The sequence below is a fragment of the Mus musculus genome, chromosome 11 (assembly GCF_000001635.26).
Source record: "Mus musculus strain C57BL/6J chromosome 11, GRCm38.p6 C57BL/6J".
Taxonomy (NCBI): Eukaryota; Metazoa; Chordata; class Mammalia; order Rodentia; family Muridae; genus Mus; species Mus musculus.
Window position 1 is genome coordinate 54,716,807 of NC_000077.6, and position 15,237 is coordinate 54,732,043.

The following is a 15,237-nucleotide window of genomic DNA, read 5'->3' on the forward strand; positions in this document are numbered from 1 at the left end:
GCCAATCTGGTCTCCAGCAAGTACTACAAAGCAAGACCCTAAAGAAGGAAGGGCAAGGGAAGAAGAAAGGATTACAATTACAGATTTTGAATTCTTTTGGAACAGTCTTTTTTCTAAGACAGGGTTTCTCTGTGTAGCCCTGGCTGTCCTGGAACTCACTCTGTAATACAGGCTGCCTCAAACCCAGAGATCCGCCTGCCTCTGAGTGCCTGGATTAAAGGTGTGTGCCACCACACTGGCTGCACACCAGGCTGTAACTGAGTCTTCAAGGTTGCCATGACACATGAACACACAATCCTGTGACCTCTCAGACTGTAGGTAGGCCTGTACCACTTTGCCCAGCTTACATTTTTAAAAAACGGGTTTTTTTGTTTGTTTTTTTGTTTTGTTCTCTGAGAAAAGGTTTCTCTGTGTAGCCCTGGCTGTCCTGGAATTCACTCTGTAGACCAGGCTGGCCTCGAACTCAGAAACCCACCTGCCTCCTAAGTGCTGGGATCAAAGGTGTGAGCCACCACTGCCCGGCTTAAAAAAACTTTTAAACAAAAGAGTGACAAGTTGTCTGCACCCATGGGCTGTCAGTGGAGAATGCTAGAAGATTCTCTATATAAGGTGAGTGAAATTTTATTAGAAGAAAAATCCAAACAAAGACTAAAAGAAAACATTTATTGAATCAAAATCAATACTTTCCTTTTTTTAATATCTACAAGCCAACAGTGAGCTCACTTTATTCAAGAATGAACACAATGTACAAAAAAAGTATGCTTAGATTATAAAAATACGTCCATCTTGTCTTCTGGTGCTGAGCACAAGTCACTGAGCAGATCAGGCCACTGCTCTACCCTAGCAGCTCCATTTAATGACCACAGGGAAGCTAATGGACAAACTCTCCAGGCCCACTGGAGAAGCTGTGCCCAGCACACTGCTGCAATCTGCGGTATCTCTTGCTTACTAGTTGTTACCATGTATTTCAGAGAAGTATTAACTATATAATAAATTCTGGGTACAAAATCCTATTAGCTCCAATTTAAAAATGAGATGTGTGACTGGGGGAACAAAGGAGTTCCCAAGGTTTACAATCCCATGTGGGGAGGTGGGAAGTATGTCTCCCTGCACCTTTGCCGGCATCCTTAGGCCTCCATAAACACCATGTACCAGGTTACTCTGTACATTCTCTTGACCTTATTGGAACCCTCCAGGGCACCAGGCGGTGCACTGTGTACAATGTCTCACTGTGCTGAGAGGTCAGAGGCTGCCAGGACCATCAGGGGCTTCAGGAGCCTTTGGCTTATTAATGACTGGCCTTGGAGCAGCAAACAGTGATGGGGGAGGGGACAATGTCTCCCTGTGCTGTCCCATCTATCAGTGCCAATGATGCCAAGAAATCCCTGTCTGTTATACAGAAAGAGTCTGCACACAGCAGTGCCCTGGCAGGAACCTCACCCTGGCTAAGCAGAATGACAGACTCTAGAGTGCAGTGTCCATACGGTAAATGAAAGACAACAGTGAGAAAATGGTTCTCCTTGACAGAGAAATTCTCTGTGCTCAGGATTGACACCTAAGAACGGTAAGAATTGCAAAATCAAAGAATCAGGTCATCCAGTGTTCCACCCTACTGCTAAGTTATGTTCAGAAGAAATATAGGAGAAATGCTTTCAGCTTTGCCTGCGTCAGCCTTCAGTGGCTCTTCAGTCAGCATTCTCAGGACAGGGGCAGGCAAAGGCAGAAAAGAACACAGCTTCTCTAGACAAGGACCTACATGCCTTCAGCACTCTAATCTCAGTTAAGATCCATATTCTGCACAAATGCTAATCAATCAATCAATCAATCAATCAAAGGCAGTTAGATAGTAAGCAAAGTGGACCGCAGGATCCAGCTACCTATACTCAGCAGGGAAGAGGAACAGAATGGGACCTGAGCAAAGGCCTCTTACTAACCACAGAGTGTCACTGTGAGGGCTGATCACTGTGAATCAGCCAGGCAGCAGGTGGCTGTTGGAAGCTGCCACAGCCTCCACAGTAAGTGGAACACTGGAAGGCCAAGGACTCTGCAAGTCACAGCTGGTAGCAGAGGCCAGAATTTCAACACACAGCTAGTGGAAACAATTTGACACCAAATGACTAAATAGAAAACAGCAACAGGTACGTAAAGAAGAGCTAACAGGACGAAGATGCTGAGAAACTGAATGGGCTTCACAACACTCAGATACAGGCTATATCTGCTCACAATCACAGGTCCTTACTCTCAAATAAATACACTGAACATTTACAGCCAAGCAACCGCCTCTGAACGCAGGCTTTCCTTTCACTGCTCTAGTCGGACCAGAACCCATTTGGAATATCTGTAAAGAGCCTCCTCTGAAAGAGGAGCATCCTCAGGCCACAGCAGCTCAGGATGGATGTCTGGCATCCCATGGGGTCCCCTCTGAGCAGCACCATGGAGTGTGCAGACGCGCTCCGCTCAAGTTTCCAACAGATGAAAAGGACTATTGTGCTTGTGGGTCTCATACCTTCAAAATATACATAAATGGTGGCAGTAATTACAGGTCTTTGTTTACCAGTTAAATCATAAGGCAGAGGGGCTGGAGGTGCAATGAAAAGGCTTAAAATGGAAAAATTACAATACAGTGCTAGCAGTCACAGAAAAGACCATGCTAAGATCCGATCCATGTCAATTAAACATTGAAAATTCAGCTAAGATCCAAAGAACTCTGTCAGAGTCCCAGGCATGCATGCCGCTGGCGGCAAGGCAGGTCGGCCTGACGCTGCCTTCCTTGGAGCGGGAACGTCTCTGCTGGAGATCACAGGGGTGAACAGATTGCCGCCACACTTCTTTTTTATAATTAAAATAAAAGAAATCCAATCACAAGACAAAAATATTATAGAACTGTGGACAGAGAAAATACAGGAATTCACGATGACCTACAAAACCAAAAGAAGAATTCAAATTATTATTTCTTAGGTTTTTTTTTTTTTTTTTATTATATAAACAGGGTCTCTTTACACAGTCCTTTATGTCCTGGAACTCACTATGTAGACCAGGCTGGCCTTGAACTCACAAAGATCTGCCTGCCTCTGCCTCCCAAATGCTGGGACTAAAGTCATGCGCCGCCACATCCAGCCAAAAAAATTCAAATTACTTTTACACTCTTAGGTAAATCCTTCCTTTTAAGTAGTCATCTTATTTTTCATTTGAAAAGCTTATAATGAAATATTTATAAATTACCTCACTACTATGTACACAGTGCTGTCCCACTTGGTAAGAGGGCAAAGCAACATTTTGTCACCAGAATCACAGGCCAAAGCCTCCCCCTGATATTAAATCTAAAATCAAGAATATGCCAAGACCACTAAGAAAGATAATTTGTCTAACTTCTTAACCTCAAGACTAAGACTTGGCTAACCAAGAGGCCACCCCACTCCAGCTCTGAGGTACTCACAGTGCAGGGACCAGGGCTATCCTGCCTTGGTGTCCACGAGCTGCATCTGCACGTTGGCAGGCATTCCACCTCCATAGCCTCCCTTGGACTGCATCTGGTTCTGAATGGAGCTGACCTAAGCCAACAGGAACAGAACAGATGCACAGCGGGAACCAGAGACTGCGACAGAGCCATTTCCCCTCCACCTTCAGGACGTAATGCCCAGTGACAGCCAGACAGTTTAGATGCCTGAGCCACATTTGTGAGTCTGTTTACTGAGGACCACTGAGCATTTACTGGGACACATTTCATTCATTGTTAAACACCTTAATTTTTCCTGGTTACAGTGCAAATGGTGAGGTCATTACTGAAAGATCTGTATTTTAGTTTGGTTTTTCCCCCAAGCAAGGCCTCATGTAGCCTGAGATGGCCTTGAACTTGTAGTCATACTGCCTAAACCGCCCCAGATTGCCACTCCCTTCTGCTAGTCAACAGGCTGATGAAGTGAATGTGCCCACAGACACAGGATAAGCCATGTTCACTTTTTAGTCCTGTCAACAAGAACTACCGCCTCAGCCTGTCAGGCCCTGCTCTGTGGTAAGACCAGAGTCTTGTGATAGACTGCAAGGTGATGGAGCAAATGCACACAGCTTCTTCAGTTTATCACCATCACTCCAACCCAGGTCCTGTAAATTAGAAACACGCTGGAAGTAGAGAGTAAGTCAGGCCACACTGCTGGAAGGAGGAACCCGCGCAGGAAGTCTGGGGGTGATGCTCATGAGTCTGTAGTCTGGGGACCCAGGCAGGATCACTTCCCAGAGCTGAGACCTGAGGGGAAGACTTGATGCTTGAACCATGTTCATAAATCTATTTCCTGAATGCTGCTGACATTTACTGGGACTTAAAGGAAGCACAGGACCTCTTTTCTAGTGATGCTAAGTCACTATTTTGACATGGATCAGTGGGCGTCCTATGATGTCCAGTGTTTTTATGTAGAACGTTTAGTCAGATAAACTATTTCCTTAGGCACCTAGTATTTCACCTAGTCAATCTGTTGCTAGAATTTCCAACCCTAATACACCCAATCCAGTTATAATTATAAGCTATTTGCCTAGAATGGGCAGATCTCACACTATACTAACTTATACCCCAGCTATAAGACCCCTTGCTACTTTGCCGGCCTCGAAGACCTGGTCCATCATGGCTTCTCCTCTTCCTCCACCTCTTCTCGATCTTTCCTATTCTCCTCTTCCTCTCTACCTGCCCCAACTCTCGAACCTCCAGACACATCTTTTCCCTCCCCGGCCCAGTCGCAGAGGCTTGCCGAAGTTATTTCTGGACTAACAGGTTTAAATACGCTAGAGGAGAACACATGGGTGGCTAAGCTCTTTCAGCTCCTGACAGCTTAAGGACTCTGCCTTACAGGACCCACTGCCCTTCCTCAGAGACACTTGACTTCTGTGAAGCCTCTCGCCCCAATGGTACTGCACACACTACAACTGAACCTGAACTCACAACTGATGGCTGTAAGAATGTACAGCTCGTCTTTAAGCCCTGGGGCATGATCACTTCCACAACACTTTGTGATGCAGTGTGGCCTCAGCTCAGATATCATCAGTCTTTATCAGTCTATACCCAACACAGTCTCTGCAGACATTCCAGGACCACCTGGTCAAGACTTTTAGACTCATGAAGCCACACAAGTCACAAGTCTAAGAAAGAGGTGTGTGCCTCCTCAATAAACAAACAAACAAATAAATAAATAAAATCAATCCTGCAGTGTTAACCTGAAGAGTCAGGAAGTGACTGATCGGTGTGAGCAAGCACATGACTGCAGTGTACAGGGTTTGAAAACTACTAAAGGCTCACAGAGCTCCTGCTGGCAAGAAGCGGGCATTAAAAAGTAAGCTTGCAGGCGTGGCAGTCTACACCTGGAAACAACAGCAACCAGTGGCACCCAACCCATCAAAAATCAGTCCGTGAAGTAGCCCTAGGACGAGCCCTGTGTTCAGAGGTGGTGAGTGATGCAGTGCAGGCCAGGCGGGCACCTTCACACACGATCCTGTTCCCAATGACAGTTGCTCCAGTCTCAGGACAGAGATGGGTGGGGACACCTCCTTGGACAAATAGCATTTCTATTCATGGTTTTGTCTTGTCATCACTGTTCTTACACAGGAAAACACAATTTCTCTCTCAGTCATGTTTATGCAAATGGGAACTATCAGCAGTAATTCCCAAAACCTCCCTGACCGATCTCACTGTCAGCAAGAACTCAGCACTGAGGGAGGAATGCTGTAGCATGCTCATCCAATGAAATCGCTACCCGACAGGACATATTGGTTCTGAAGAATGATGTCGGTCCCAGAGAAGACTCCAGTGGTCTGCAGGGCAAAGCCTGATGCTGTCAGCGCAGGAGCCTCCCTCCGCCTCAGCTACAGTAGGCAGCAGGCCTCATGAAGCTTACTATTGGTAAGATGCAGGCACAGATTTTAAAGAAAATCCTGAACTGTACACAAACAATACTGACAATGTGTCCAAGTACTATGAGCTAGATTAAATCTTAACAGGTGGCTAGGTGATGTCCCAGCATCCACCAGCCTGAGGCAGCAGCTCAAGTTCAACACCAGCTCAGCCTCCACCTTTAGACTAAATCTGGCCTCTGCACACATGTGACCTATGCACATAAATAAAAACTAAACCTTAAAGTACATGAAAAGCAGTTCACAACAAGAGGGTAAGTATTAATATGTATTTATGTATTTATTTATGCATTTATTTATTTTGAGGCAGGGTCTCTAGCCTTGGCTGTATTAGAATTCTCTATGTAGACCAGCCTGGCCTCGAACTCAGAGATCTTCTTCCTGTCTCAACCTTCTGAGTGCTGGAATTAAAAGCACACACCACCATGCCTGACATAAATATTAAATTAAAAACTGACCTTTGAGACCCCATGGTGGTCGCATAAGAATCAATCATTAACACATTCCAAATCTAATCTAAGCCACGAGTGTGGCTGTTCCTGTATGAAGCGGTCTTCCCTTACATATACATCACATCTTCCCTTGAACATTAAGTCATCTGTATTGTACATAGCAGTACATTTAAAAGAATTTCAGTAATGTACAAATAACAATATTGCTCAGGGAGTGCGTATGCAGACACAGTATTTCTTTCCAAATATTTTTAACCCATGACTGGCACAATCTAGTTGCAGAATTCACTTGACATGTTGTTATTAAAAGGGACCCACACAACAAGTCTAAGAAGTCATTTTGAAGGTATGAGTCTATCATGCAGGTCCCTCTGGGCCTTGTCTCACAGTCCCATGTGCGTGTCCCACGATCAAACTTACTGAGTTCATCCCACTAAATAGGTCTCCGGATCCTACGTGAGCTGTGTGCACAAAGTTGGTTGGCTCTCCGATCATACTTCGGTCAATCCGTCGTCGCCTCTTCTAAAATATGAGAAATAATGTGTTGAGAAAATGGCCTTATCCTCCCACACTGGTCTGAAACCCCAATTCTCATGCTTTTCATTTCTCTTTGAAACAATGAAACATCAAAACTCTAGAGGATGAGCAGTCAAGACTGCTCAGCCCACGAGAAAGCCTACCGTGCACATCCCAAAACCCAGCTTCCACCCATGGAATCCTGAAGGTTGCCCTTTGACACCCTCCCTCCCCCCATGATGCTGTAAAGTGTGCAGCCACACAACCAGAGTTTTACCTGAAGGGGCATCTGGAAGTTTTTAGAATAAAACAATAAGTAATAAGCTAGCTGGCCACACAGGCCTGTATCTCCCCCAAGGCCCCCCAAGGCTGGGACAAAAAGGACCTTGGGTTTGAAGCCAGCCAGGCTACATTATGGATACCTTTCCAAGAAACAAAACTAAGGAAACAATACTTTAAAAAAAAAAAAAAAAAAAAAAAGGCAATCTCATGTAGCCCAGGCGGGCCTTGAACTCCTGACCATCCTGCTGTTTCCCAAATGTTGAGAACAAAAGCACTCACTGCCATGACAACATAAAATAATAGATGTCTGAAGAACTAGTTAATCTGACTAAAACATTATACATAAAAACACTGAACTTTATATAATGCCAGTGATACATATTTTTATGACAAAAATAACTTAAAAATAAGACAAATATAAAATTACCCTCATCATTAGCCAAGAATATGTGGGATTTGACCTCAATGCTCTTGATTTTAAGCACAACTTTCTAGCTCTTGATAACAAGTTGATTATATTCTGATGTCATTTACTTGGGTTGTCTCCAACTGCCCTCTCCACAGTGGAATGAATCTGTCATTCAGCTGGCCTGGGGGAGGGGTGGGACTTAGCTCTGGTCTGTTCACTGCACTGACTGATGCCCTGTCTAAACCCAACTAGGCTGGGGCTTGCTTCCTAAGTTTTGACAGACATGTTTTAGTTTTGTGATAGGGTTGCATCAATACAGCTCAGGCTCACCTAGACCTCACCGTCCTGCCTCAGTTCCTGAGTGCTGAGATTACAGGTGTGGTCACTATGCTCGAATAGAGCGCTAGCCAGTTTCCCAGTGAGCAGCCAAGCAGGCACGCTGGCTTCCCACCAGCACACCCACCTCCTGCCTCATGACTGCCCCTGCCCTGCTCATCTGAGGTTTGCACAGATCCTTCAGACACAAGAGCAGCCACCAGTGTAGCTGGGTCACTGTCCTCACAGCAGGCTTCCCTGTGAGAGCACACAGCTCTTAAGTTTGCAGGGAACTATGAACTGTAGGAACAGAACCTCAGGACACAACACCCAGGTCCATAAAACTGCAATGTTGCTGCTATTCTAGTAAGTCCTAAATCTGACAGTGCTCAGGGCAGTTTGTCTGTCAGAACATGGCTCTCTATAAACACAGAGAAGTGGAGAGTTCGAATGTACAAGCCAGAAACCAACTTACCATCTTTTTATTTTTTATTGTTGCCAAATAAAACCCCAGAAGAGCTGGGAGGGTTTATTCCTGCTAACTCTGCATGGTAACACAGTGCCTCTTAACCATGTGTTCCTAGAGCTTCTGCACATGTGTTTTTGCTCGCTCTGTGTATGTGTATGTGTGTGTGTGTGAGAGAGAGAGAGGAAGAGAGAGAGAGAGAGAGAGAGAGAGAGAGAGAGAGAGAGAGAGAGAGAGAGAGAATATATCCCCACATAAAACAAACCTTCAAACTTAAAGTGCACCTCTGCACAGCAAGTGCTCAAGGCCACCTGACCTACAAGCTGCAATTCTAGATCAGAGTTTCTTTAGTAGCAGCAGCAACAAGAGTAATAATAATTATCACTATTATTAGGAGGCCTGCGCCTGAGCACACATGTGGAGGTCAGAGGATGATTCGTGGAATCTATTCTCTCCTTCCACCTGTCTATGGGTTCTGAGGACTGATACCAGGTCACTGGGCCAGCGTGGCACATACCTTTACACACCACACCATCTATCTCCCTGGCCCTTATGATGGTTTTACAAGAACTCACTCTTAGATGTTACTGACCTGCTAAGCCTCTGTGAGCACTTGCAATGCTAGCCTCTAACACGGTTGAGTCAACACTTTCACCTGTGGAGACAGGTCTCATTCTATAGGGCTGGCTGTACTGAAACTCCCTATGTATGTATGTATGTATGTATGTATGTATGTATGTATGTATGTATTAGCCTCAAACTCAAGAGATCCTCCTGCCTCAGCCTTCCAAATGCTGGGAATAAACGTATGAGCTATCTTACCCAGGTCATTTGTGCTTTATTTCTCTAAAGTTAATCTCCAGGCCTTTAGTAAGGGTGTCCTAGAGCCCCACTCATTTTTAATCAAGAAGGTCTCAGAAAGCCAAGAGAAGGTTCAGACCCTTCTAGCTTTGCTCACCCAGATTCAGGGTATGTTGCCCCCACTACACTCCTCTTACTTCCCCCCCCCCCCCCCCACTGTTCCTGTGTGGAGCAGTAAGTCATAATTCTGCAGAAGAGCCTTAAGAAGCAAAGCCAAAACGGATGTGGCAGTAGTCTCCTCTTCTTTTTGCTAAAAACCATTAGAGTGACCCTCGGAAGCCAGTCATCCTAGTTCACCCACCCGTATGTACTCCAAAGCATGATCAATTTCCAGTATCCCAAGTGAGACAGCTTAGTAGACCTTCTGGAGGGTAGAGACAGAGACTTCATCACAAGGAGAAAAGGACAGCAGCTGTACACCTGGGGCAAAGGATCTGCAGGACAGGGGCCATCTCCCAACGTCTCACAGGAACCTGACTTGCAAGAGCAACTGCCTCTGCTGTACACTCAGCCTGCTGGAGGGCCTCTCTAGGCAGACCTGGCATACTGGAGTCACACCTTCCAGGCATCCTGGTTTCTATAATCCTGGCCCTGAAGACTGAAGAGCCACCATGCCCCCTGTGGTGCTAGGAAGAAATCACACATGGCCCACACCCCTACACTAAGTGACTTACTTGAATTTCTGGGTGAGGCTCGGAGAACAGCTGCCACAGTAAGCTACTGAGGGAGAGTGTGCAAACACATTCCCAGGGACACGCTCACACATAAAGGCAAAGGTGGGAAGCCTCCAGCTCACTGTTTTCACAAAGACACATGTCCTTGTTAAGATAAGGTCTTAAGATGAGATGGTGGAGGAAGGAAGAGATGAAAACAGAAAGGAAGGGGGTGGGGATCAAGCACTTGAGCCCACACCAGTCAACACAGTGAGCACACCCATCCTCCTAAAAGTCCCTTCCCCATCCCTTCTCCACGTAGGCACTGATCTACTGCCCACATGTCTGTCAGCATTTTCCTGAAGCTCATTTAAATGGATCCTCCAGCATGTGCTTTCCTTCACTTGTGCAGTTATTCTGAGGGTGGTAACTGTTGCTACCTATACCAGGAGTCACTCCTTGTTAATCACAGAACTCTGAGACAGGTTAAACTATAGCGAACCAAAATCAATCTGAATTCCTTGCTATCATCTCTTCTCAGTCAGCTGAGTTTCCCTAAGGGACATAAACACACTTTGATAGCATGCAGAGCACATGTGGGCAAGGCTCACAAGGTGGCAAGACCTTCTGTGTCAACTCCCAATCACTAGATACTGACACTCCAACTATGATGTAGTGATGCAGAAATTCCATAGAAAGAAACGTTTGCCAAACCACCTCTCCTCTAGCACAACTGTTCACATTTGTGCCTCTAATCCCTGACCTTATACAGAATGAAAAGCATCTGAAGCATGACTAGGAGTATTTGCATGGCCGGCAGCTAATGAAGAGTCCTGTAAGAGTGAAGTGTTCCAGGAAACACAGTGACTCTACCCAAGTCCACACAGCAGGGCTGTGAGCGCCCTCTCAAGCTTCCTGTTTTGCTTTGCCGAGGCCCAACTGTGGAATTCCCCTGGCTGCTGACAACTGCATCTGTGTTTGTCTTGAAATTTTAATACCATGTACTTGAAAAAGTGTGCTGTTCAAAACAAAAAATCCACCTTATGCTTGAAAAATATGGTGTGCTTAGTGGTTGGTGGCTGACTGGGGGTAGTGGAATCATGCCAAGTACCCATGGCTGGCATGGAATTTGCAATCCTCCTGCCTCAGCCTCCTCAGTACACCTGCCTTTGTAGTTAGACATTTATACTTAGTCCTGGGTGCCGTGGGCTCCACCCTCCCTCACATCTCAAGAGCTGTAGAGCAGAGAAAATCTTCCCAGCTGTCAGGATGTCCCTGATCACTTTAATTGGATGCTTTCTGACTAACAGTGAACATGACGGACTCTCCTCTCCTAAATACTGAAAACATCCAATCTGTCCTTTCTCCTGTGAAGAAGAGAGCTATGGAGTCTTGTCATAAATATTTTATTTAGTTAACTATGCAAACCAGTTAGTAACTATACAAACCAGGCTGGCTTTGACCCTGGGCCCCTTCCAACTCCTATCTTACCTACTAGAAGCAGGAGAATGTTCTTACTTTGTGTTAGCATTACACGCTGTGAATGCATGTATGCACAAATGTGTGCACACGGTACGCAGAGGACAGAGGATGAGAGCCCTTGCAACTGAGGTCTCAGGTCATTGTGAACCACCTAGCTTGGGTAGAACTGAAATCAAGTCCTGTGGAAGAATGGCCAGTAAGTACTCTTAGCCAAATCAATGTGTTGTTAATTCTGGGTAATTAATCTCTAAAGTGTCCTTAGTTACAGAAAATGTGCATTTCATTCTAAACTTTTACATCAGACTGTTACTGGTTTAAAAGGAGCGAAATGCAAGTTTCTGAGGTACTTGTATATCAGTCATGTGAGAGACAGAACCCGACCACAATAACCTCAAGCAAAGGCCTGAGCCTCCATTCTTGCAGGTTCATAAAACCCAAGGGGGAAAAAAATAAGCCCATGCTATTGGTGTCAGAGAAGCAACTTCACTTTGGCCCTTTAAGAATTCATGACCAAGAAAGGCATTGACTTTCAGGCTACCACACAACAGGACCTGAAACTGCACACTGTATTTTCTAAATAAACAACAATCTCCCAGATGAGGTCAGATGACTTACAACAATAGGGTCTTTTAGGCAATGTTTTAGAACTCATAAAAGCTGCCAGTTAATGGGAACTTTTCATACGGCCTGCAGACAGGACTGGGTAATCCAGTGTGAGGCACTGGGTAGGTACAGGAAAATAAAGCTAGAGCTTTTTAAGTTATTTGAAACAGCAGTTGTTTTTCTTCTTAATTCATCAAAAGGCGTTTCTGACTTTCTTCCCAGGGTTTTGTTTGTGGCAATGGACAGTACGGTGAAGGAGCGCACAGCTGTAATAGCACTGTTTGCCTGGGAGCTGAAGCAGGAAGGTTCCAGGACAGTCTAAGCTCCACCCTTCCTCAAAGGTAACCCTGTTTCTGAGCTGGGCACTCGAGTCTACAGCATGAAACACATCTATCTGGGACTAAAAAGTCTCTGAGACATGGGAGGAAAACACAATAAATACTACTTTTATTTTTCATTATTCTTAAAGATTTTAGTCCTTCAAATACTTGATATACAGGGTGCTATGAGGCTATAAGGTGTGTTGTTTCTACAAAAGTTATTAAAAACAATAAACAGAAAATATTGAGTTATATTAGTACTTAACCTAAATCTACCAATGAAAGATGCATAGCAGAGCTTCCTAGGATGCATTCCTCCTGCAGACATGTGCCTTTCAAAATGCCAGAATGCCTAAGTGTGGTGGTTTGGATAAGAATGGCACCAAGAGACTCACGTGTGAACACTTCGTCATCAGGGTGTGGCAGTACTTGAGAAGGATTAGGAAGTGTGATCTTGTTAGGTCTTGTTGGAGGAAGTGTGCCATGGGGGAGCCACTGAGATTCTGAGATTTCGAAAGCCCATGCTAAACCCAGTTCTCCTGTCCCCTCACCCCTCATCTCTCTCTGATTTTTCCTTTGCCTACAGATCAGGATGTGACCCTCAGCTACTGCTCCACTGTCATGCTCCCTGCCATGATGAGAATGGATTAAGTCTGAGAGGGTAAGCCAACCCCAGCTAAACGCTGTTCTTTATAAAAGTTTCCTAGGTCACACTGTCTCTTCACAGCAACACATCAGTGACAAAGACGCTGACCTCATGCTGCAAATGCCCATGGGCCAAAAAATGAGGAATGAAATTGGGGAATTTTATTTCAAGAAACTTTTAATTTGTGTATCACCCTGATTCATAACCTAACAGTCAAATGAACCCAGTATCATGCACATTAAAATCAGACAGCACAAGAATAAAATTCAACATAAGATGCTAATTTTGATTCAGTAAGAGCCTGAGTCAGAGGAGAAAGTAGAGAAAAAGGAAGGAATTAGGACACAAACACAAGCCCCAACCCCACCCCAGAGCTTTTCAGTTAGAAATGTCAGTCAGCTGACTGAGAGCTTGCCTAGCATGCACAGAGCCCAGGGTTGGATCCCCAAGCACCACATAAAACCAGGGTTGGGGGCCTGTCAAACACAGAAGTGGATGCTCACAGTCAGCTATTGGATGGATCACAGGGCCCCCAATGGAGGAGCTAGAGAAAGTACCCAAGGAGCTAAAGGGGTCTGCAACCCTATAGGTGGTACAACAATATGAACTAACCAGTACCCCCAGAGCTCGTGTCTCTAGCTGCATATGTATCAGAAGATGGCCTAGTCGGCCATCATTGGGAAGAGAGGCCCCTTGGTCTTGCAAACTTTATATGCCTCAGTACAGGGGAACGCCAGGGCCAAGAAGTGTGTGTGTGAGGGGGGGGGGGGGCTGGGGGACTTTTGGTATAGCATTTGAAATGTAAATGAAGAAAATACCTAATTAAAAAATAAAAACAAAACAAAAAAACAAACCAGGGTTGGTGGTACACAGCTGTAACCCTAACACTCTTGGGAAGGTGAAAGTGGGATCAGAAGAAGTCATAGGAAGTCTGAGGCCAGCCAGGGATACACAAGACTCTGTAGGTAGATGATAGATAGATAGATATATAGATAGATAGACAGACAGATAGATAGACAGACAGATGTTCAGACAGATTAGATGAGAGAGAGAGCACAAGCTTGCTCAAAACTAGTCTGCACATTTATCCAATTTCATGAATCTCTAAACTCAACACAGATCTAACTGAAATCTCAACAGGTCTTTCAGAAAACCTGACAAACTTTGAAATTTGTATGGAAGATTCCACTAAGACTGGCCAAAACATAAAATAAAAACTAAACGACAGATCTGCCTTTCCAGACACCATGACAATATAAAACAGTAAAATAGAGACCATGATATCAGCATAATGCTGAGCTCAGGAAAGGCAGGATGAAGAGACTCGGAGTGTGGCTCACACATGATGTGTGGACACTCGTTTTAGAGGCTAAGCTAGAAAGACACTTATGAAGCATGTTACAACACACTCTCATAGATCTCTTACCAGGGACAAAGGACTACTGGCGCAATGAGTGGTGGGGCAAAAAGTCACCACATAGAAAAATAAGCACAATTAGATTCTTTCTTCCAAAGCCAACTCCAAGCCCAGCATGGTGGTGCACACCTGAAACCTCTACACTCAAAAGGCTGCGACAAGAGAAACGTGTGAGTTCAAGTTCAGCCTGGGCCACACAAGCAAGACTTTTGTCTCAAAAAACAAACAAAACAACATACATTAATTCACTACAGGCTTTTATTATATATGGCAACTGATTCTACTTTTACAAGAAAGTCTAGGTAAGTGTCTTTATAACTCAAAACGTTTTTAAACAAGACACTCAACATAAAAACCTGTGCCTATAACCCTACAGTTGGGGAGGCAAAGACAGGAGGCTGTTTGGTGCTCGTTAGCCAGCTAATATTGCTGAGTCAGAGAGCTAAGGTCAGTGAGGAAGAGGACGGCACTGTCGTTAGTCTCTGGCTTTCCCGAGCGTGTACACAGACCTGCATGGATCCTATGTGTACACACAACCAATAGTTTGCATTCAGATATTACGAATATGCCCATGACTATGGAATACAGAAAATCACACTGATCAATAAACATCAAGAGATGCTAAGCTCTGTGCTGCATATGCAGCTCAGGGGGCAGAGCACTTGCCTAGCATGCACAAATGAAACCCGAGACTAAGTGTGCCTGTGACCCATAATCCAAGCATTTGGAAGGTGGAGGAAAGATCAAAAACACAAGGTGGATGATGGGCCTGGTGATGCACGCCTTTAATCCCAGCACTCCAGAGGCAGTAGGATCTCTGTGAGTTCCAGAGATCTGTAGAGAGACCTTGTCTCAAAAAACAAACAGCACAAGGTCATCTGTGGCTATACAGTAACTTTGAGGCTAGCCTGGGATACATG

At 45.0% G+C, this 15,237-nt stretch overlaps 1 protein-coding gene across 4 annotated transcripts in view; it reads right to left on the reverse strand.

Moving 5' to 3' along the window:
- Window positions 1–608: 608 nt before the first annotated feature.
- Cdc42se2 (CDC42 small effector 2) overlaps window positions 609–15,237 on the reverse strand; it is a 70,289-nt gene continuing 55,660 nt past the window's right edge. For 3 of the 4 annotated variants that reach the window (XM_006534320.3, XM_030246369.1, XM_030246370.1), the window contains 3 exons: window positions 6,768–6,869; window positions 3,437–3,551; window positions 645–2,918 (listed from right to left, as the gene is read on the reverse strand). In XM_006534320.3, coding sequence (XP_006534383.1) covers window positions 3,453–3,551; window positions 6,768–6,869 — 201 coding nt within the window. In that variant the 3' untranslated portion in view covers window positions 645–2,918; window positions 3,437–3,452. Of the gene's footprint in view, window positions 2,919–3,436; window positions 3,552–6,767; window positions 6,870–15,237 lie in introns of all 4 variants that reach the window. The other variant, NM_178626.3, reaches the window with a different exon arrangement.